We start from the raw sequence: 22,889 nt of genomic DNA, 5'->3' as shown, positions 1-22,889 counted from the left end.
AAAGTCAAAACGTTTCACTTAAAATGAAACTTAAGGTCTTCAATCTGAAATCCATTCTGCTGCATGGATCCAAAAACAAAAAATCACACAGAGTTTTCTCAACAATCTTCAAACATCCACCAATTAGATCCAATAGAAAAACAAATCAGAGGGAGGAAGAACGGCTGGATGGGTCAGACACTCAGAAGACACAATGAGTTAATCAGTCACCAAACCAAACAGAGTGTAATGTGAAACCCTCAGGGCGAGAGATGCAGGGGAGAACCAAAAACAACCTGGAGAGGCAGCACAGAGAGTGAGATGAAGGAAAAAGGGGGGATGATGTGACACCAGCTGGATCGGAGGGCATGAGACCGGAAGGTATGGAAGGACGGGTTGAGCAGGTACTTTGTGTGAGGTGCATGGGACTAAAAAACACAGGCAAAAATAATTATACACTAACTCAAAGTGATAAAGAAAAAAGGGAACCCCAAAACAAGCCAACTGATGCAGAGGAGGGCTGGTATGTATTCACACAAGTTTCAAAAGTAACAAAAGTTAAAAAAGTTAAAGCTATAAGAGTGCTAAACGGGACATTTATTGATGACAACAGTGAAAATGATGATGATGATGATGATGACGACAATAATGTTACTAATGCTGCAGGTGATGATGCTGCTGCTGCTGATGATGATGATAATGATGATGATGATGATGATGACAATAATGTTACTAATGCTGCAGGTGATGATGATGATGATGGTGGTGGTGATGATGATGATGATGATGATGACAATAATGTTACTAATGCTGCAGGTGATGATGATGATGATGATGATGGTGATAATGATGAAAAGGATGATAATGGTGGCATTAAAGATGATTCCAGTGATGATGATGAACATTTTCTGCAGGTGATTTATCTCTTCACCTTCGCCCCTTATGTAGACAGTCTTTATTTATTTTTTTTTTTATTTATTTATTTTTGGATTGATTGAGGTTTATTTCACACACACTTATTCCACATTACATATTGCTTGTTTACATTGTTGTATGTGAAATTGGTCTCCCTAGAAGCTATCAAAAGCTTATGGTGGGAGCCATTGTTGATTGTTGTTTTTGAAGGCATAACTAACACAATCTTATGAAACAGTATCTGATGGTGTCATGTGTATGCATTTGGTTGGCTCTTGACATCTTGACACGGTCTTGGTCCTGCTGTCATAGCCGCTCGGCACTGCCCCCTGCTGGCCAACCACCGCTACATACACTTAAAGGCGCCGAGGCAGCCAATCGGAACGAAGACACAGCAGCCACTTCCTGTTTCAAATACGAGCTAGAATTCGTGATGGAAACGGGCAACCGGGCTGGAGCACACACATTATGGTTTTATCAGGCTGCTCATTCATTCTCAGCTGCTGAATGAGCAGCAGGGACACACCGGCACACGGTTTATGAGAGGAAGCTCAAGGTGGGTGCTTTTCAACTATCGCTAATTATCGACAAGTCTAAGCCTCTAAGCCTGTGGGGATGTTGTCGTTTAAGCTTTAGCCTCATTTTACAGTAGAGAATGGGCGCTGTGTAGCCTGGATACAGTATATAATGGCTTTAGCCTACACTTTGCAACGTAACATCCATTACAGGCTAACGTTAAGCTTTGAATATTGTGCACAATGTCACACAACCTGCGATACAATGTAACACACGACACACGTCAAAAACACTTTGCTCCTGTTCCGACAATGCAGTATGTTATCTCCCTTCCCAGCTGGTCCTTTGAAGAAACACTCAGGTGATTTTATGGTTTGTTTTTACCGCAGTCATGCTCGTATTCCTGTTTTCCATCCGAGTCCAAACACAGCCTGTAGTTTATTGATTGCTGGTGACAGAGGATACGCCTTTGAGCAGCATCGTCCCTGCTGCTTACACAACACTGCCAGATGGAGAGACCACTTTTGAATCCAACTTGTTTTTTTTATGCCTTTTAAACATTTAAACAATTTTACTCCCGGTTGCTACGCAGGTTACAAATGTTGCTGTGGCCTTGCTCAGCATTTTGAATATAGGTCAGTAAGACTGGTATTATAAAGGCTTTGGCCCACACTTGAGAAGTGGAGCAAAAGTGGTGTAAATAAAGCATAGTGGCCGTGGATGACTGCAACCTCGATACATGATCCGGCTTTGTTTGTGCAGCTCAGTGCCACTCATTATTGCAGAGATGGAATTGATGGAGAGGTGATGCCTGTGCTTTTTGTCCTGTTTGATAGGATTATGTGGGAGAAGGCACACAATCAACAGATGAGGTGGTACAGTCGCTGTGTTGGAGGTTGAATAGCTGTTCAGACATGTTGCTTAGCTGTGATTTGTGCTCAGGCAGTGTCTTATAGAGGGGAGAGAGAGCATTATATAGGTCAGCAGTCCGCCTGGTTGCTGATTCACTTGCATCCTTTAGGGCAAGTTCCTCTGCCGCTCCCTCCAGAGACAGGCCTATGGAGGTAATGACGGTGTTCATGTCCCGCAGAGCTGAACCGTGTCTTATTCTGTCAGATCGCATAATGGCCCGGAGGCTAAGCCGGTTTTATATGTCCCATTCTCTCCCTGCTTCTCAACTGCACATCAGGTTTGATTTCATGAGTCCTGGCTTGCTGAATCCCTTCTTCACCAATTTATCCTCCACTCCTCCATTCTCTTTCTCTTCAACCTGTTCTCTTCCCCCGTGTCCCAGGTCCCAGGTGCAGCCATGCCCGTGTCCCTGCTGTGGGCAGTGGATGTGTACGGCCGGGTCTACAGCCTGTCCACCGGCGGGCAGCAGTGGGAGCAGTGCCGCGACGCCCAGCTGGAGTTCAAGCGGGTGACGGCGGCTCAGCAGTGTTGCTGGGGCATCGCCTGCGACCACAACATCTACCTGAACGTCCACGCTTCCGACCTGCCTATCCGCTACCAGGAGGAGACCTATGAGAACCACGTAGGTTGAGCTGTGCGATCACAGTGTTATTGCTTACATAAAGTAGCCTTTGCAGATCTGAGGCAATTTATCAATAAAGTCAAGTGACTATTCAACCATGTCCCTCTCTTTCCAAGTTTCCAAAAAAAATCAGAGTTTATTGTACAAGAGTTGGTAGGATGGTATGAGGTTTTCCTGCTATTTAAAAGTGCATCTTTGCCTTATGCCCCTCCAATCCATCAGTCCCTGTGAAAAACACAGTATCCTTTGAAGTCGAGATTAAAAGAATCCTTGTGAAAGGGAAGGCGAGGCACTTGCAAGATAAAAATGCCTAGTTTTTTTCTGTGGCTGCCCTACATGTATCAGGACAGGTGCCTTTGACCGGGGTATCGCTGGTAAAAACAGAAATCATGTAATTTCCCTTGGACTCATGATATGTGAGAGACCTAAAAAAGAAAGTCAAACATCCTCATGTGGCTTTGTTCCACTTCCTGCCTGCAGTACACTTATCTCCGTGTATTAACAAGCAAATTGGAATCGTGCTGAACCAGTTTTTTTTAATTATTATTTAAGTTGAATCAAGCCATTTGCATTAAGTCTTTTCTGTCTAGTATTATGTAATTATTTTTCTTCTGTTTCTGCATTGAAGTTAGGCGGAGAAGAACTATGGCAAGGGTATGTTGAGACAGACCACTGATTGGATTAAGTTTGGTGAATGATGAATCTCATCACTGTGTTTTGGCATTTTCAAAATTACACTGGTTGGGCTAATGTGGGCAATACATATTTAATTTCCATCAGCATCCAGTCACTATTAATAATATTTGAATTAGATTTTGTTAAAACTTGGATCACTGCACTTGCAACACCGCATTCTGACATTTTGATTAAAAAAAAAAAAATCCCATTGATTGGGTCGTGGTCAACCAGTGACACCCGATATGTCACCCACTATCTCAGACAGATTTTGATGAATGAGGCATCTCACTGTTGTGTTAGTGTTTTCCAAATTGCACTGATTTGTCTAAAGGGGTGGCTCCATCATTTACTGCTGTGCCCCATGTCTTACGGATAATATCACTACTGAATGGAGTTTGACAAAATTTGGTGAAGTGGTGCATCTCGTCACCTTGATTGGTCCACAGGGGGCGCTGCAGTTACCGTTCCTTGTCACTGATTGGCCGTGAGAGGAGCATATCATGTTTGACTTGTTTTGTGTTGGTCCTGTGTGGGCTCAACTTCCTGTCTGTCTGTCAGCGGTGGAATCCCGTGGATGGTTTCTCGGAGCGGCTGTTGCCAAGCGACCGCTGGCAGTGGAGTGATGTCACAGGTCTGCAGCACCAGCCACTGGACAGCTTCATTCTTCCCTCCAAAAGCTGGGAGTGGGAGGCCGACTGGTATGTGGATGAAAACTTTGGAGGAGAGCCCACTGAGAAAGGGGTGAGTGTCTGACGGCCCAGCTAACTGTTTATGACCTGCTCAGTCTCTCTCTCTCTCTCTCTCACACACACACACACACACACACACACACACACACACACACACACACACACACACACACATTCACACACTCACTCATAAAATTTCTTTCTTATTCTCATCTGGTTTCTTTCTCTGTCCTGTCTTTCTCTCCGGGGATGCAGTGGAGGATAAACCCACCTAAGCTCGGTTGACCTGTGTCTTTTTATTTGCATTATTAGAGCTTACCTTGTTTTCGAACTGACTTTTAAAATTTATAACTTTTTAATTCATAGTCTACTTCATACTTCCTTCCTACTGGTTAATGAATTTTTTGAGTATTATGAATTTCTCAGTATATTCCAGACAGGGAACGTACTGGAAATTGATAAATTCTCTCAAAACAAAGCTGGAATTGGTCAAAAATGGGTCACTTTACAGGAATACACTAGGATGTATTGTGTAACTTGTTTCACACAGTGATTGCATTAGACGGTGGTTTGCAGCAGCCTAACTGTAGAGGAAACCAGACTGTTCACCTCTTTAGGATGTTTCTGAGCTAAAAAAAAAATTAAAAATACAGGAAGGAATAATAATTTTTATATTTTCATCATAGCACTGTGACTCGAGCAAAACAAAACAAAACAACACATTTTTCTTGGAAGTATTACAGCTCCTTAATGCTTTAAACTGGTGTTTGCATTATGTGACGTATGAAAGTATGTTGACACAGAGATATGTGCTAATTATTGTATTAATTACCTTAATTGATGATTTCATTAGCATAACTGCTAATGTTCAATGTACAGTGGTCATTAAGGGGCATTAGGCAGCTCAAGTGCCTCTTGCTAGGACATGGAGGTGCCCTAACTTCATTATAGGAGATCATGAGTTTTACATCAGCCACAGTTGGGAACCCTGGCCATGAAAAGTAGTATCAGACTCATTTCTGTTTTTTATGAGGAGAAGGAGGAAAAATTAAATGATTTTCTGAAAGTAAAGTGTAATTTTTTTATATTGTAGGTTGTGATGATTACTGTTGGCAGAGCAATTATTTGTTTATAGCCACATCACTGATCCTGTCTCAATCCATTTATTTCTCTCATTCACTTCCTACTCCCAAGTATAAATATGTTGAAACAAGGCAAAATAAGATAGATCAGTGCACTTGTATCAAGAAAATGAAAACTGGTTCGAGCAAATAATGGAAACAAGTTGATTAGTGTTGGAAACAAGTGAGATGATCTCATCCCTCTCATCCTGGCATCTTGTTAACTTGTTTGAATAAAAAACAAGATTTATGACTGAATATGAGGCTAGTTTTTTTTTGCTGTTTATCTCTTGAATCTAGCCTTGCAGCTTGTTCTCTCCACCTCCATCTCTGTCCACCGCTCACCCACATGATGTGTTTGTGTCTGCAGGGCTGGACCTACGCCATCGACTTCCCTGCCACCTACACCAAAGACAAGAAGTGGAACTCCTGTGTCCGTCGCAGGCGATGGATCCGCTACAGGAGGTACAAGGCCAGGGACACCTGGGCTAAGGTGGGTGTGAAATGCATCTTTGTGTGTGTGTGTGTGTGAGAGAGAGAGAGAGAGAGAGAGTAGTGTTTGTTCACCTGGCCCTGTCTTCCTGTGTGTGTTGACAGATCCCCTCGGAGCAGTCCGGTCTGCCGGATCCCTTCAACGACATCAGCTGTGGAGGCTGGGAGATCAGTGAGGAGCCCAGGGGCCGGCTGTCACTGTGGGCCGTGTCTCTGCAGGGCAAGGTACAACTCTCACACACACACACACACACACACACACACACACACTCACACTCACACACCTACACACACACTGACAAGTACACTGTCTGAAAATACGTGGATAAAGATTTTGATCATTTTGTGGTCATTTTTGAATTTGCACAAAGAAAGTATGGACAGATATTGTATTGTTGTGATATTTATATGGCTGCACATGTTCTGTGGTTTTAGACCCCCACCATCTGACACGCCTGCACTTAGCATAGCGGGCAGGTGTGTTGTAATCACTGCTGTCATAGCAATTACACAGACAGTTTTTATCCAGCTTGGTTCAAACTTTGCAGGATGGTTGGGGATCATGCCATAACATTAGCCATTAAATCTTTTTTCAAATCTGTCAAAGTCAAGGCAGGAAATCATTTTTTTTTTCCATACAATATATACACCACATACCTCAAACAGCAGTTGCAGGTGCAGCATCTCTCTGAGTGCATTTCTAGTTTGTCACTATTAAGGATGATCTTCATCTATAGAGTTACAAATGGGATAATTACTGGTTAAATCAACCTGAACATCAAAACCATTCAGTCAAACCAAGAAATGTAGGTCTAGAAAATGTGTGAAATGTGAAATTCACACCTGTACATATATCTAGAGGTGTAAAACTTTAGAAAATGAATTAACAATAATAATAATTTTGGGTCTTAAAAAGGTTTTGGAATAGCACAAGAGTTTTGTACATTACGGAAACATCCTGTTTCAATAAATCCATGTTTTTGAGGGCATAAACTTGTTGTTTTATAGAATAATCTTCACTCTTGCAGTGATGTGAACTAGTGGAGAGTGGCTGCAAAGCCATTGCCTTCAAATCCAGAAAGAAATTAAGGGTTTTTGAAATGGAAAACATGTTGGGCTTCTGTCATATGTAAGAGAAACAGGTGCATCCTCTTTCTGGTGCCTACAGTTCAGTTTTGTCTCCATTTCCATGTCTTCAGTGCCATTTTACTGTAGCTTGTTCCTGCCTTTTGCTGTAGCATTATGTGAGCAGCAAGCCTGTAGTCAGAGCTGCCAGTCAACAAGTAACACAGATGTCAAACCTTTAGTCTGCTCCACCAAATCGCAGTAATGCGTTGATATAACAGTTTGGGTCCACGGTGTAGCAAAAATAGCCTCTATCAGTCACTCGATCAATCACTTAATTGGCTGACTCAGGAGACACTTTGCACACCTATTTCATGAGACATGTTTGGCCAAGAATGGGGTCGGCTCTTTCTGTGGTCCTTCTCAAGATTTCTTATATTTTTTGATATTCAGCTGGTTTTTTTTGTTTGTTTGTTTGTTTGTTTGTTTTTGTCCTGGTAGTTTTTTCTTGCACGCTGTGAGGATTAAATCAGGGGGTGTCGTCCTGTTTGTTGTAAACATGTGGGCATTTAAAGCCCTTTGACACTGGTACTTTGTAAGTCATGGTACAGTGCCAGATTTCGAAACAGTAAATTATTTACTTGCGGCAATTGAGTTATTGTAATCAAATTTCAGTACAAACAAGGCGATTGGCACATTTATTTGGGCTTGTACCAGAATTAGATTTGTATTAGTATGTGTCCAGCTACTATTCAACTGCAACATTGCCCTAATTGGAAAGTATGTAATGCTGCCTGAAATTGAATTTAAGGCCTGTTTTAAAACCAAAATGGAGATAAAGCTGGCAAAATCTGCATGTTTTTGTTTGATCATAAATAAAGAATGTTCTGAAAGTATAAATCAGCCAAAGCAGCAGGAAAAAAAACATAGATTAAGAATAGAACATGCTCCGATTTACAGCTCAAATAAACCTAAAAAAGTTTAGTTCTAATAACTAATCTCAGACAATTTAATGATTTTATTTAATTCACTGCACAGCCCCTGAACCAGACATGCACAATGACAGCTAAGACAAAGAAACACAATAAATCTCCGACATACTCACACAATAAACTACTGCCTCCCAGATAAAAGATAATTATAACAGATGTACAGACAAAAACACAAAGGCTCACTGAAACAGTCATTCAGCCATTCCCACACGCTCTAAGGAAAACCATGTGTTTATATGTGCATTGTTTGTCACAGTCATGCTCACAGCAAGGTCGCACATCACACAGCTGTGTCACATCGAATAAATAACTCACTATTCTCCTCATGGCTTTCTTTAGTTCTCCCGCTCATCCTTCCTTGCCATGCTGTTATCACCCTCTGTGTTTCGCTTTGTCTTAATGGTTCCCGAAGTGGGGTCTAGGGAGTGTCTCTAGAAAATCAAGCAGTCGTTTGTTTCACTATTATTTCACTCCCGAGAAGAGAAGTTACTACTATGACAGTATATTAAGGACTGCTTGATCATAGCTTTCTCTGTCCTCCCTGCTAGGATAACCTCACCCACAGCACATGATATAGCTGTATTAATCTGTTATAGGTCATATTTAACAACAAAAATCTTTTCAGTTGAGGTTCTAAAGGACAAAAAAATATTTAAATGGGCTCATGGTGTAATGTGGATCTACTTGGGGGGTACTGGATAAGAAAAGGTTGGGTAACCCCTGGTTTATCTCTCTGTCTCTCTCTCTTGCTCCATCCAGGTGTGGTTCAGAGATGGCATCTACCACCACAACCCTGAAGGCTCCAACTGGGAGGAGATGTCTGTGCCGGGGGAGGTGGTCCAGATCAGCTGTGGCCCAGGTGACCTGGTCTGGGCCGTGCTGTGGGAGGGGCAACTCATCGTCAGGGAGGGCATCGGTCGAGACTGTCCTCAAGGTATGTGGGCTCACTAGAGGGAGGACGAAGTGATTTGTGTGTTTCTGTTGATAGTCTGTATTAAGAACAACGTTGCCTGCACACCAGGTACCTCCTGGGTTGTGGTGGACTCTCCCAGTCCGGAAGTGGGAGCCATACATGTAGGGGTGGGAGTCAACGTGGTCTGGGCCATTACCAAGGACAACAAAGTAAGAAAACACTGCAGTGATAAACATTAAAGGAATCACCCATCACCCAGGATTCACCCAAAACACAAAAAAGTTATTTTCCCACTTACCCTATTTTTTTTTTTAACTGTTGCTTTAAAGAAATCACTCCAGTTTGTTTCTGTACAGCAGCATTGAAGCAAGTATGTGAAAAGTGAGTTTCGAGACAGTTTTTCTCACCAACAGGTCACTTATCAACCCCTCTGTTCTGCTTCACCAGGTTTGGTTCAGGCGCGGTGTGAACTCCCATAATCCCTGTGGCTCCGGATGGATCGGCATGGTGGGAGAAATGATAATGATCAATGTGGGACTCAATGACCAGGTGAATTACAGCCACACCACATAAAATGCTCATTTATCATGAGACTTTTATAGTTCATGACATAAGATAACTGGGCCACATGAATATTTTCAGTTCACGTCAGTCGCAGCAGTCTGATTGCCCTCTTTTGTCACTAGGTGTGGGCTATTGGTTGTGAGGATCGGGCAGTGTATTTTCGACAGGGCGTGACCTCCAGTGAGCTCAGTGGAAAAGCCTGGAAGGTCATCAGTGTCCCCCGAGATGGAGACCGATCCCATTCCAGTGCCAGCGCAAGCAGTCTGCAGAGGTGAGGGAGAGACACGCAGACACAGACATGCTCCTATCACGGCAGTGTGCACTGATTAAATAATGATGATTTACTATTGAGGAGAGGTGTGCTGACTGCAGATGAGCATAGACACACTTTTCATACATGGACCACCAAGAACAGAGCAGTAATCTTGCAGACATTTGACAGATGGCAGCGAGGAGGAGGTGGCCAAGTTAAACATCAACCCAAACGAACTCCAAATTTTCACAGTGTGATATTATGCACAGCAGAAATTCATTTCAAAGCAGCTTTGGAAATGAGCTTGAACTCCCATCAGAAAGATGTTAAGGTCCAGGTTCCATAACGCAGATAGCAGCTACATGCTGCAAATGCTGTCCCAACTTTGATTACAGCACGTTACAGCACAGATGGTGATCATATCATTATCTGCTCACTATCAAAATATGATTCAGTTCCTTGTTCTCTCTTTCCATCCCACAGTGCTGGTTGTTTCTTCTCTGGTGAGGTGCGTGCTCAGTCGGTGGTGAGTGATGTGGACTCAGACACAGAGAAAGAAAAAGGGTCTGCAGAAGGAGGCAGCGGCCTGGTTGCCTCCGCCTCCCCAGAATCCTTTGCAGATGCCCCCACAGAGCCCGCCTCTGAGGCGCCTAAACCCCGCATCCCCAAGGTCACCAGTGACAGCTTCATTTCTGAACTCGTCTCCGACCGAGAACCAGGGAAGAACACCTCTGCTGCACCAGCTATCCTGGAGGAGGAGTCCAACCCTGCGGAGGGGGAGGTCCAGGATCCACCCGCTGCTGGCATCGCTCTGTCCCCCAGCCAGTCTGGTGGGCCTCTGGACCCTCAGTGGAGTAACGTGGACCTGGAGGAGGCTCAGAGCCAGCAGGCTGGGGCCGGAGCGGTGCTGGACTCCGCTGATACCTGCAGCTTGTCGTCTGTGGCTACGTACACCCTGGCCCTGGAGGAGCCGTACGGGGCTGATGAGCATCCGCTGTGGGCGTGGGTCAACGGAGGGGGCTGCTCTGTGGACTGTCACTCCCAGCTCAACTGGTTCAGCTGCTCTATGAACAGTTCATGTGAGTTCAACTGAGATATGGATTGGCTGATTGATTGCTCTGGCAAATTTCACATTTTCCAGCACCGTGTTTGAATGTAGGCTGTTCTGGGCTGTTATCACAATCAAGTTTTAATGTCATGCCTGGAAGAGAACAAAGGTTCCAAAAACTGTAGCCATTTCAAAATTTAGAAACTCTTTGTGCAGTATAATCGAAGTCTTTATTCCTCATTTGTATGATCAGCATGCTCTAAACCAATCTACCTTTGCTAAAACATTGCTAAATAAACCATTTCCGGAAAATGCTCTCTCATGCACGAGCAGCTGTGAGGGACTGGCCTGCATTTTCACTGAACTGAGAGCCTGCCTCCACCTTGTTCATTGGCCAGGAGTCCTACCCACTCACTGACAAGGAGCCAATAAAAGAATGACAGTGCATTGGTTTGGGAGATACTGAACATATGAATGAGAGTCAAGACTTGGATTACGTTGCACAAAGATTTTGGCCATTTAAACTGACCATTTTTTTCATATCCTTTTTGCTGCTGTTGTTGGAAATTGTCAATCAACTAATTTCTAACAGAAATGGCTCCAGGTATTGTAGCCTGTGTTCTCTGTTAGGCCTTGGGTTAAAAACTTTGGACATCTGAGACAACTCATGGTAAGTTAAGTAAGTGAAGTATTCCTTTAAGGTCAAAGGTCTGTCCATCTTGTCTTCTTTTAACATCACTGTGTATTGTTGTTGATTTGTGTTTCTCTCTTCCTCCCTCTAGCTTTGGCCCAGTCCGTCCAGTCCATGAGTCTCTCCATCACTCCCGCCCAGACAGCAGCTTGGCGGAAACAAATTTTCGAGCAGCTCAGTGAGAGATCCAAAAGAGAGATGGATAATTTCAGACACTATGAACAAGCCATAGAGCAGGTACACCGAGTACAGGAAAACACAAGGACCTTAAACTGGCTGTTGGCATCATAGCAAATGACTCCTATGCGCCATCTACATCTTAATTTTTCCATCCACTTCACTTCTTGTCTGCCCTCTTTCTCCCTTTCTGCCAACTTTTATCCCTCCTCTCACTGCATTTGTGTGATTTGTCTTTCTCTGCTTCATTCATTCATTCAATCATTCATTCAGTGATTCATATACTCATTGATGCATTCTCCTCCTTGCACCTGTGCCCCTCCTCTGCAGTCTGTGTGGGTAAAGAAGGGGACGATGCAGTGGTGGAGAGACTGGAAGCCTCACAAATGGATGGATGTTCGTTTTGCCCTGGAGCAGTTTTCAGGGCCGGAGGGCAACAAGGACGGCATCCTTTTCATCTACTACAACTTCAATGAGGAAAAGAAGGTGAGGGGCAGGCTTGTGTGTGTGTGTGTGTGTGTGTAAGTGAGAATATTAGGTGCATAGGTTTTGGCACAGCATGCCTGAAGGAAATAGGTGTGTTGATGATTCAGAGTCAGCGCCATTTCACCATGCTTCATTTCAGTACAAGTGATACCCTCTGGCAATGGAGTGAATTATTCAGATGAATCAATACTCCTGCTCCTTTCTCATATTCACTACCTTCTTTTCTGTGCTATCTCTTTTTCCATTTTTCCTTTCTCCCTCTCTCTCTCTCTCTTTCTCCCTCTCTCTCTCTGTCTCTGCAGTACCTGCATGCCTTCATCAACGAGGTGACCATCCTGGTTCCTGTGTTAAATGACTCGAAACACACTTTTGCCATCTACACACCAGAGCGGACCAAACAGAGGTGGCCAATCAGGCTGGCAGCAGCCACAGAGCTGGAGATGCATGACTGGGTAGGCAACAGCTTTTCCACTCCCACAATACCAGAGACGTAAAGGCAGCTGTGTTGCAGCTTGGATTGGGCCTGTTATTTTGAAAACCACTGACAGTGTCTGAGAAATGTTTGTCCAAACCAGCCCACCAACCAAAACACTTTAGGTTGAATGTTGACTATGAGAGCTGGGTAATATGAACAAAATCAAATATTACAGTATTTTTGACGTAGTGCCCTGATATTGATATTTTAGGGATGATATTATAGGGCGTTTTCATATTTGCACACGAGCGATTTTTGATAAACAATCCACAAGTAATGTTGATATGATAACCAAGCAGGTAGAGGCAAATGACAGAACAGCTACAACGCTAATCATTTCAGAAAGTACTGAAGTACTGCTAGATTTATGGGAAAAATATCTATGTTCACAGGGCCCTAGCTATATTCTGACAATGTCATTTTTTCATGCACTATTTTCAATTTTTTTCCCAGATATTATTTACTGAACATGTACTATCAGATCATTTATTTTTGACAATATATGAGATTTCATGGATATTATAGACATTATTCTTCTGTATATGTTGAGGCAACATAGGATTGAGGGAGCATGAGGCCTGGCAACACAGGGTGGAGTTGCAGTTGTGTGTTCAAAAGAAAGTGGTCACTATGGGAACAAGGGTTTATATGAAAAGGTAGAAGAGTGAGGAGGTATTATAAGAATTAGTGTGGCATGATTTTTGTGGTTCTCTGTTCTACCAAAATGCCCCAGGTGGTTTGCACATATGCTGCACCATTTATAACATCTTTCCCGTTTTGCTCTCTGTCGGTCTTGTTTTTCCTCTGTCACTTCTCATTTCTGTATCACTTCCATCTGCCTCTACCTCCCCTCCCTGCCTCCAGCTGGCGTTGTTGAGTGTGTCATGCTGTGACTCCAGGGGGATCCAGGGTCCCCCGTCCAAACAGGCCATCTGGTCCGTCACCTGCAAAGGGGACATATTTGTGAGCGAGCCCTCTCCGGGACTGGAGGCCATGCCTTACCCCACGCCCTGTGACCAGATGTAAGAATAACACACACATGGAGAGTTCACATTCAGTGTTTTATTATTGTGTTTCCAGCTCTGATGTCAGCCACATCATCTCTTTTCCCTCTTCATCAAAATAACCTCCATTAGTCTGCCTTTCTAAAGCGTTTCTTCTGTTCTTCAGGTTCTGGCGGCAGGTCGGGGGTCACCTCCGCGTGGTGGAGTGTAACAGCGTCGGGGTGGTGTGGGGGATCGGCTACGACCACACCGCCTGGGTCTACACGGGCGGCTACGGCGGCGGCTTCTTCCAGGGACTGGCCAGCAGCACAGACAACATTTACACCCAGACGGATGTGAAGAGCATTTACATCTACGAGAACCAGAGGTGGAACCCGGTCACCGGCTACACCAACAGGTAACACACTGATGAGGTTCACGTTAAAGAGGGGACCCTTTTCATTTTTTTTTTTTTTTTCAGCTGGCATGTATTAGTCATATTTTAAAGGTTGTTTTTATATCTTTGCCAGTAATAATTGCCCTAAAATATTTTTGTATTGCTGTACCTCCTCCTCCACCCACATGTTTACAGGCAATTTTGGGACATTGCACAAAAGAAAAATCCCTTCCCCAGCTCTGACTGCTTAGATTCACTTCAAATCTGGCCATCGTAATAAAGGCACAGTGCACAAAAAAAGACAAAGGACAGTTTGTACATTACCTCCTATAATACACATCTTTAAGTTTAGTGAAATTCAAGCATGAGTTTTTGAATAAACAAAACAAGATTATATTTAATTCTTTGTTTCTTTGTTTTTGTGTTCTCACTTGCTTATCTACTCATGTGCTTATTTATTCATGGACATCTAGATTTATTTATTAACAAATTAACAAAACAAGCAAGAACGAGGGCAAAGTTCCAACTGAATCTGAAGCACACGTTGTTTTGTTTTGCTTCCTGTGTTTTTAGAGGTTTGCCCACAGACCGCTACATGTGGAGTGACGCTTCAGGGCTGCATGAGTGCACCAAGACTAACACCAAACCTCCCTCCCCTCACTGGACATGGGTAAGGAGCACGCACACACACACGCACACACACATTTAATTTTTAAATTGTATTGATATTTTGTTGAATTTTTATTACTCAGTACTTTTTTTTGGCTTTTTTAATCTCACCTGACAACTACCCCATATTACAAAAAGACCAAAAATGAGAAAATGGAAATAATGGAAACTAAGCTAAAACTAGACATTTAAACTGCTTTAAAAACAAATTAAAGCTGAACTGAAATTGAAAACACAAAGTGAAAACAAAATAAAGCTAAAAACTAATGGAAAATACAAGACCATAATAACCTACACACAGAGAGAGAGAGAGAGAGAGAGAGAGAGAGAGAGAGAGAGAGAGAGAGACAGAGACAGAGACAGAGAGACAGAGACAGAGACAGAGAGACAGAGAGAGACAGAGAGATTCGACAATCCTGTAAAACTGACCTGTGGTTCATAAATCAACCATTATCATGTTATTTTGATTCTTAGCTGGGAAACTGTAAATAGCGGGTCTTGATTTATCACAGACAAGGTGCAGAGTTGCGTGAGCTGAAAGTTTCCAGCGTTTCACTTCCCGTATTTACTGTCTCCAGGTGTCTGAATGGGCAGTTGACTACAGCGTCTCCGGAGGGACAGACAGGGAGGGCTGGCAATACGCAGCTGATTTTCCAGCGTGAGTTTCCTCTGACTGCTGTGCCATTCCTGTTTATCGAAGCTGTCCATCCTCAAAAATCGTAAACTTGACTGACTCCTCTTTCTCTTCTGCTCCTCCTCCCTTCCCTCCATCTCTCCCTGCAGCTCATATCACGGTTATAAGACCTTGAAGGACTTTGTGCGTCGCAGGCGGTGGGCCAGGTGCTGTAAATGGCCGTGCTGGCATATTTACCTCTGCAATATTTGTTCAGGAGGCACAGAGTGGTCCGGCAGTGGGCGGTCCACTCACTGTTTGGATATTTTGTTTTTTTGGTCTTCATTCAGACAGTAGGAGACAGCTGTAACAGGTTTCGAACCATCTGGACCTTTTTGGACATAATTCTTCCCTGGCTGAATGTTATTTGTTTTTTGTTGTTTGTTTTTTGTTTCATCACTGATTTTTACTGTGGTGATGAATATTGATTGCAGTGGAACATAGACGTAGGATATTACAGTTCTTTCCAATTACTTAATTTTTGTTCATCTTACCTCACCATACCTTATTCTGGTGATATATCTTATTACATTTTAACTGCAGCTGGAAGCCGTGCACTTGTTACACTTACACTTATTTACTTGTCCCCACAGGAAGTGTAAATTGACCACCACAGGCCCCTGGCAGGAAGTCCCGCCCATTCCGTTGAGTGACGTGACGATTCTCCCGTGCACGGCTCAGAGCAGCGTGGAGGTGGTGCCTCTGTGGGCCATCAGCAACAAGGGCGACGTGCTGTGTCGCCTGGGAGTCACCACGCTGACTCCCGCTGTGAGTCACGTTCACACACGCTGACACCCAGTGTGCAAAACTAACACCTTGTGGTGTTTGCTGTTAACGCATGTTCACACATTCACGGTCATTTTCCAGCTTCTTTCTCTCATCAATTTTTGAAATGGTGTTCATTAGCAGATTTACAAATTTCCCTCACAGATAAAACAAAGTGTCATATAAACCAAGACAAACACACCAAAAAAAAGGAAAGAAATGGGGAGAATGGTGGGGCAGAACAAGGATAGTACTTTGACACCTTTTCACAAGACCCAGCAATTTTACAAAACAGTATTAGCACAATATTGTGAAACGCGCAAACTTAGTATGATTTATTCCACATCTGTCATGGCCAGTGATGTAAAACATTAACAGAGTAATATTTGGTTTTGGTGTAACTGTTAGAACCAAAGAGCAAGGGCTTTATTGTAGATTTAGCCTTTTCCAGAGATGTTCGACAGCCATAGAGGAAGAAATCCATTGAAGAAGAGACTTGCTGTCTTCCTCTTACTGAACTACTATTGTTTCTTCCACCTACACAGTTTTTTTGTGTGTGTCTTTTGTTTTAAACATCCTCTTGTTCTCTCAGGGTTCATCCTGGCTCCATGTGGGAACCGACCAGCCTTTCAAGTCCATCTCCATCGGGGCTGCCAACCAGGTTTGGGCCATCGCTCGGGACGGTTCTGCCTTCTACAGGGGGTCTGTGTCTCCCCAGAGCCCAGCAGGTCAGCAGGGGTGCAGCTGATGTCCCCTTGATCTCTGAGTCTGCCTCGAATAGAAAACTTTCATCTCACACAAAAAAAGAGGAACAACTGAACATCAACTTGCAGTTAAAACAGTTGCGAAAGCATGACTTGGCAAGTTTTAATGCTGCAAACACAGTTGATTTATAACAGCAGTATAGTTATAGTGTTTTCTGTGTGTGGTTTGTCTCCCCCTGCAGGAGACTGCTGGTTCCACATCCCCTCCCCATCCAAACAGAAGCTGAAGCAGGTGTCCGTCGGGAGGACGTCGGTCTACACTGTGGATGAGAACGGTGAAGCAGCTGCGTTTTAGATTTGTAATTTAACCTCATTCACACTCTTACTGTCTCCCACTGACCCTGTGTCTGATGGTATTGCTCTCCATCTGCTCACCCCACTGTCCAGGCAACCTGTGGTACCGGCAGGGCGTGACCCCCAGCTACCCGCAGGGCTCGTCCTGGGAACACATTTCCAATAACGTACGCAAAGTCTCTGTCGGACCTCTGGATCAGGTACAAGACCACGTCACATGATTTCTCTGTAGTGAGGCATTTACGGTCTGGGACTGAAACATTTGCAGCTTTTAATTTTGCACTTGATCACTTTTCACTTTTGAAGATGGAATAAATCCATGAAAAGGAACTCAGTGTAAAGACTATTTTTGTGGCTTTTTGGCTCCCCTTTTTTTGTGTGAGGTTTTCCAGTTTTCCCCACCTACACACCCAAGATAAAACTGATTTGTGTGGGCACAGTATCCTTTACTTCCATGTTGGTGCGTAGTACTGAAGTCCGGCTTTTTTCAAATAGTGTCTCCCACTGCCATTTGGAGCCGCCAGTGTGTGAAGTTGCCTAGTGAAGCTGTAATCATCATAATACATGTATACATGCTTCCACCAAAATAACCATGCAGTGAGTCCTGGTTAATGAGGCTGCATGTGGGTAAGGAAAACTCCCCTCTTACAGGTTGTTTGGTTGGTGATGTTTTTTCCTCTGTTGTTGTTGTTGTTGGGTGTGTAGGTGTGGATCATAGCAGACAAGGTGCAGGGCAGCCACAGTCTGAGTTGTGGGACGGTGTGCCATCGACTCGGAGTCCAGCCCATGGAGCCCAAAGGACAGTCCTGGGACTACGGCATAGGGGTAAGGCACCACAGACATTACACTGTGTGTGTGTAATTAGAGCAGCAGTTTGTGTCTTAATGTTTTACTAAATGTCGAATACGCCTAATGCTCTCCCACTCTCTCTCTCTCTCTCTCTCTCTCTCTCTCTCTCCCTCTCTCTCTCTCTCTCTCTCACACACACACACACACACACACACAGGGTGGGTGGGATCACATCACAGTGAGAGGGAACTCCATGGAGCCACCCCGGATCCGCCTGCCCTCTCTGACTGACCCGTCTGCCCCAGCCCCTCGGAGCCCCCTCTCTGCGAGGAACATGGAGGTCAATGGCAATGCTGTTAGATGCTAAACACACACACACACACACATCCACAGACACAAGAGCAGGAGTATTTTTTTCAGCACACATTTACAGACACGCCCACTCGTAGCCATCCCAGCCTTTCAGTTGGTTTTCAGTCAACTTCCATTTGAAATCATTCCCTCTGTTAACAATAAAGTAGCACTGATGATAATGTAACTCCAGAGACTGAAAAACAACCTTTGGACTTAGAACGCATCAACTATAAATCACTGTAACAGAAGCTAGATATGTTTTTTCTTGTAAAGTAGGATATACTCCAAACAGTCTGTGGTATCTTAAACCCTAAGCTGAGTCTCTGTCTGTCTCTCTAAAGACAACCTTGAGTCCTACACATCAGTTTGTGACCTAAACTGTGTTCATTTTACCAACATTTTTAGCAGTCATCTCCTCAGTGCGGAATTTCTGTCATTTTTTGCCACTAGTCTTTTTTTTTTTTTTCCACTGATGGTCTTAAGACATTTTTAATTTATTCATATTGATGCAATGTTTCTGTTTGTGTTGCTACTGTATATATTGTATGTGAAGTCAACTGTAGAATTTTGTTATGTGATGAAGCGGGTGGGGGGCGATTTTTTTTTTTTTTTTTTTTTTTATCATTTTTTATCATTTATCATCATTAATGAGCCTGTCAGTGAAAAATTTAATTTCCTGGAGGACGGTGGACTTGAAAGATGGATACTCTACGTGCTCTACTACTTGCAGCCTAGTAAACAACTAGACAGACTAAAAATATGCTACATAAATATACTCTTGTTTTTTAACCTGCTGGCAACAGGTGAAGAGATGTTGTAACAGCAGAATTAACCTAGATTGCCTCAGATTTATTTCTGGAGCCAAAAATAAATCAATTACTCAACATAGCAGCCAAGACAGTGTTTGATCCAGGCCTTACTGGCTGTCCTTGTTGTCTGCTAATCAGCCATAATACTGTACACTCTTGTACCTGCCGTGGACTGATCTTTTATATGACATTTTGATGTTATTTTCAGAAATGTGTGTTATTCTCATGGACTATGTGCAATGATTAGCATTACCACTATCCACAGGGGGTGATGGCAAAGTGTTGGATTACTTGCATAAATGTTGTGGTTGAAATGCTAAAAAAAATGGACCTTCCTTTTTCTCAGGAGAATATTATTATTAAAAAAAAAAAAAACACACACGCACACAATTAACATTTTGCATGCTCTCGACTTCCTTTTGACTGATGTTAGGAGAATGACTAAATAGGGAGCAGACACACTGGTAGAAGAAATTATATTTTTGTTATAAACCTGTAAAATAATAGGATTATTGTGGCATTGCGATGGGAATACATTAAGATGGCATGTTGTACATTTGACAAAGAACAAGTAAATCAAGAAAATCAACTGTTCCCTGTCATTTTCATAAACCGTAACAGACACTGACAAAGTGCATCCCTCGGGGGCATTAGTTTATGTTAATGGAGGCATTAGTTTATGTTAATGCCTGCCTTGAATGCACCAAAATAAGAAGGTCCTGTCAAACTATAATGAAACGATTGTAACGAAACGCCACAGAAATCTGTCTGTATTGTCTGTGAATAGCTAACATTAAAAACGTGGTACTGTACTGTGCAACACATCAGTGCTGTTGACATTGTGATGTACATTTCTCTCAGTAGTGCTGTGCATGATCAAAATAACGGTCCTCATCAATAAATAAATGTGTTTATTGATAATAATGCCTCAGATCGTTTCTTTCCCTCTAGGATTTCATGCCTCAAACAACCCACAGAGACAAACTAAGGCAGTTTGTGTACATTTTTATCATCTTTACCTTCCAGGCAGGTGAACAGCATTTTTCCACAATGAGCAGACAAATAGAAACAGTAATCATAGGCAAATGGTCAACAGAAAGCTTCACACTTCACGCTTCAACATTTCAGCATTCAAATAGTCCCTGGGCCGCCGTGCCCTCCCATCCTGCATGTGGCGGTTATGACTCGAGGCTATGCGCAGCAGGTTTCTCAACAGAAAACACGCAGGAAGATAAGATAACAAAAAAAGAGAAGAAGGAGAAGAAGAAGTCGTAAGGCCTTGCTTGAAGCATAGAAGACATAAACAATGACAAAGAGTTAGCCCTTTTTACACGTGAGCCTCACTGTTTCAATTCTCTGAAGATTCAGGGTCCGTTCAGGTCCCTCTGTCCGGTGCGCAGTCTTTGTATCTGCTCCACTCACTTGGGTCTTACAGAGACCACACGCTGCCGTCTCTCAATGCTTACCAGCTGAAAGTTATTACACATGTTGTGTCAAGGTGAACGGTCTCCACTGTCCCCATATCATTCCTCGCTTTGGAGATGTTCTAGGAGATCAGACCACCATTGATGAAGACAGTGTTGAAGTACTGGTGGGTGTTTTCATGCCAATACAGTAAGGGATTAAAGACAGAGGAGAATCATCTGAAATGGCGCCCTGTTCCGACAAAGAGCACGGTTTTTGTCCAGAGCCTTGGACACGGCGCCGTGGCTCTGATCAAAGCGGTGTGCCTCACAGGAACTGGACATCATTTGAGATTTGGCCCCAGACGTCCATCCTCATCCTCCATCATACCTCCATCTGTCTTGGAGACCAGCCTCGCAGCAGCTTCCAGAGTTCTCCTCTCTGGTCTCCAAGCTGCTTTGTTAGTACCGCAATCAGCTGTGTGTTAGCTGTGCTGGCTGAAGCTGTGCATGTGGGTGAGGTACTGGGTCAGACCGTCCTCGCCCTCCTCCTCCAGGTGTTGCTGGTAGCACTGGAGAAGTTTGGCAGCGCTGGCTTCTGACGCGGCCTCGCCGGCGGGCAGGCAGGCTCCAGACATGCCCAGGATGATCGTGGTCAAGGCTTTGATGTAATTCTTGGCCAGGGTCAAAGTCTCGATCTTGGACAGCTTCTTGTCCATCTTGACGTGCGGGATGGCCTCGCGCAGTGCTTGGAAGGCGTTGTTGAGTTTGTGCATGCGCTGGCGTTCCCGCTCATTGCTCTCCAGCCGGCGGACGTTGCGTTCCTTGGTGCCAGTGCCGTGTTGGCGTCTTCGCCGGTGAGGAGTTAAAGTTGCTCTTCCTGTGGCACCTCCAGCCCCAGCTCCCCGACGCTCCCGGTCCCCACTCCTCAGCGACCCCCTCCAAGAGCCTCCAATCCGGACGGAGGCCTCGGAGCCTTCCTGTTCACTGGAGCCGGGTTCTGGTTCTGTGTCTGGTTCCAGTTCTGGCTCCGGGTCAGGGTCAGGCCAGGTTCTCCTGGATGGTTTCATAGCCTTCCCTTTGGACTTCATCCTGCTGCCTCCTCCACCTTTCCCTCACACAGGGCTGATCTCACAGCTTCAACAGGTCTGCAAGAGAGAAGAGAAGAGAAGAGAGCCTTGACTGTCACAATGCTTCACAAATGCACTGAAGAGTTTTAATATAAATTCATTCATTCATTCATGGACTGTTTTAGTACATTTTTCTGTCAATCAGCCAGCAACAAAGCCCAAATACTGAGCAAGCTTCTCTCCTAGTCAAACAGTCATGCATCCTGTTGTATCTAATCAGCCTCCTGCGGTGTGAAAACTCCATGATGTTGGTCTGTAATCTACGCCTCTCTTATCCAGGCAGCCCAGAGATAATGCCCATTTCAAGGTTACACTCACAAAAAACAGAGACCAGGCAGCATTCACAGTCGGCTAATGCCCCTCTGATGCTCTACAATCTGATTTTACAATGAGAAATTATGTCTGGACGCACTTTGGCAACTAAGAGTTAAATATATATACGCCCAATTACTGAACAAATTGAGTTTCTGAGGGCAGGATGACATCATTTTGAAATTTAATGAGGCTGGTTTGTGATGATTTCCATGAGTGGATGTCAATTGGCATAAAATGGGAGAACCATACTTTTTATCTTTATTTAAAACATAGTAACAAACATGTTACTGTCAAATAAGACAAAAGCACAAACAATTTAAAAAAGTAACTAAACTTCTGTAACTAAAGTCTGTGGTTATTTGTAGCGTACATCATTATTATCTCCTTTGGTTTTCTCCTCTTTTCATGTCTCTTCTTCCTAGTTTCATTAAGTAAACTGTGGTGTTGTAAGAGATAAGAGATAGCCAAAAGTCTTTTTCATTCACTGTAGCCAAATGACACACAAAGCATCTATGACGTGGACTCAAAAAGCATGATAAGGGATTGACAGGCCTTACCTTGGAAGTTTAGGAGGAAGAAAAAAAGAAGAAAAAAGTTTTCCCCTCCTGAGTGTTAGAGAGAGAGTCCAAGCATCACCGTGTAGTCGTCAGTCAGAGCAGCATAATGTCCAGGCCGGTGCGCACAGAGCGGCGGAGCGGCGCTGCGCCCGGCAGATAACAGCGTCACATGCGCGCTACCTGTTGCTCAGTGTTGTCCACGTAGCGCTGCGCAGCCAATAGGAGCGCCCGCCTCCTCACACACTGCCGGCTGAGCCCCGCTGTCACTGCAGCAGCAACACTCCAAAAAAAAAAAAAAAAAAAAAATCAATTTCATATACACTTGAGAATACATCTGGACACGTGTACAAAAACCGCTCACATTCTCATAGAAATGCAGATGACGTTCACATCTGCTTT

General features: G+C 43.8%; 2 protein-coding genes across 2 annotated transcripts; one reads left to right on the top strand and one right to left on the bottom strand.

Annotated features, from left to right (window-relative positions):
* The first annotated feature begins 1,320 nt into the window (after window positions 1-1,320).
* Window positions 1,321-19,517, top strand: tecpr1a (tectonin beta-propeller repeat containing 1a). Its single transcript, XM_030077975.1, has 24 exons — window positions 1,321-1,450; window positions 2,705-2,944; window positions 4,181-4,363; window positions 5,803-5,925; window positions 6,030-6,149; window positions 8,741-8,915; window positions 9,003-9,103; window positions 9,342-9,443; window positions 9,581-9,729; window positions 10,195-10,790; window positions 11,542-11,687; window positions 11,958-12,113; window positions 12,416-12,565; window positions 13,453-13,610; window positions 13,759-13,989; window positions 14,542-14,638; window positions 15,216-15,295; window positions 15,421-15,477; window positions 15,904-16,078; window positions 16,668-16,803; window positions 17,022-17,114; window positions 17,227-17,333; window positions 17,839-17,958; window positions 18,140-19,517. The coding sequence occupies exons 2-24, from the start codon at window positions 2,720-2,722 to the stop codon at window positions 18,287-18,289; spliced, it is 3,630 nt and encodes a 1,209-aa protein (XP_029933835.1). The 5' UTR covers window positions 1,321-1,450; window positions 2,705-2,719; the 3' UTR covers window positions 18,290-19,517.
* A 1,025-nt stretch (window positions 19,518-20,542) lies between these two features.
* bhlha15 (basic helix-loop-helix family, member a15) lies at window positions 20,543-22,609 on the bottom strand. The gene is made up of 2 exons (XM_030078168.1): window positions 22,491-22,609; window positions 20,543-21,636 (listed from the first exon to the last, which is right to left on the bottom strand). The coding sequence occupies exon 2, from the start codon at window positions 21,577-21,579 to the stop codon at window positions 20,974-20,976; it is 606 nt and encodes a 201-aa protein (XP_029934028.1). The 5' UTR covers window positions 21,580-21,636; window positions 22,491-22,609; the 3' UTR covers window positions 20,543-20,973.
* Window positions 22,610-22,889: the final 280 nt, after the last annotated feature.

This window comes from Myripristis murdjan, chromosome 19 (genome assembly GCF_902150065.1).
Source record: "Myripristis murdjan chromosome 19, fMyrMur1.1, whole genome shotgun sequence".
Classification (NCBI taxonomy): domain Eukaryota; kingdom Metazoa; phylum Chordata; class Actinopteri; order Holocentriformes; family Holocentridae; genus Myripristis; species Myripristis murdjan.
This window is presented reverse-complemented; position numbering and strand designations above follow the sequence as displayed.

What these genes read in the sequence shown, in the direction of transcription:
- tecpr1a (XM_030077975.1), top strand. Translation starts at nt 2,720, where the DNA reads ATGCCCGTGTCCCTGCTGTGGGCAGTGGATGTGTACGGCCGGGTCTAC. An exon ending in AGGAGACCTATGAGAACCAC is followed by an intron (nt 2,945 to 4,180) that starts GTAGGTTGAGCT and finishes TCTGTCTGTCAG; the next exon opens with CGGTGGAATCCCGTGGATGG. An exon ending in ATGAACAAGCCATAGAGCAG is followed by an intron (nt 11,688 to 11,957) that starts GTACACCGAGTA and finishes CCTCCTCTGCAG; the next exon opens with TCTGTGTGGGTAAAGAAGGG.
- bhlha15 (XM_030078168.1), bottom strand. Translation starts at nt 21,579, where the DNA reads ATGAAGTCCAAAGGGAAGGCTATGAAACCATCCAGGAGAACCTGGCCT.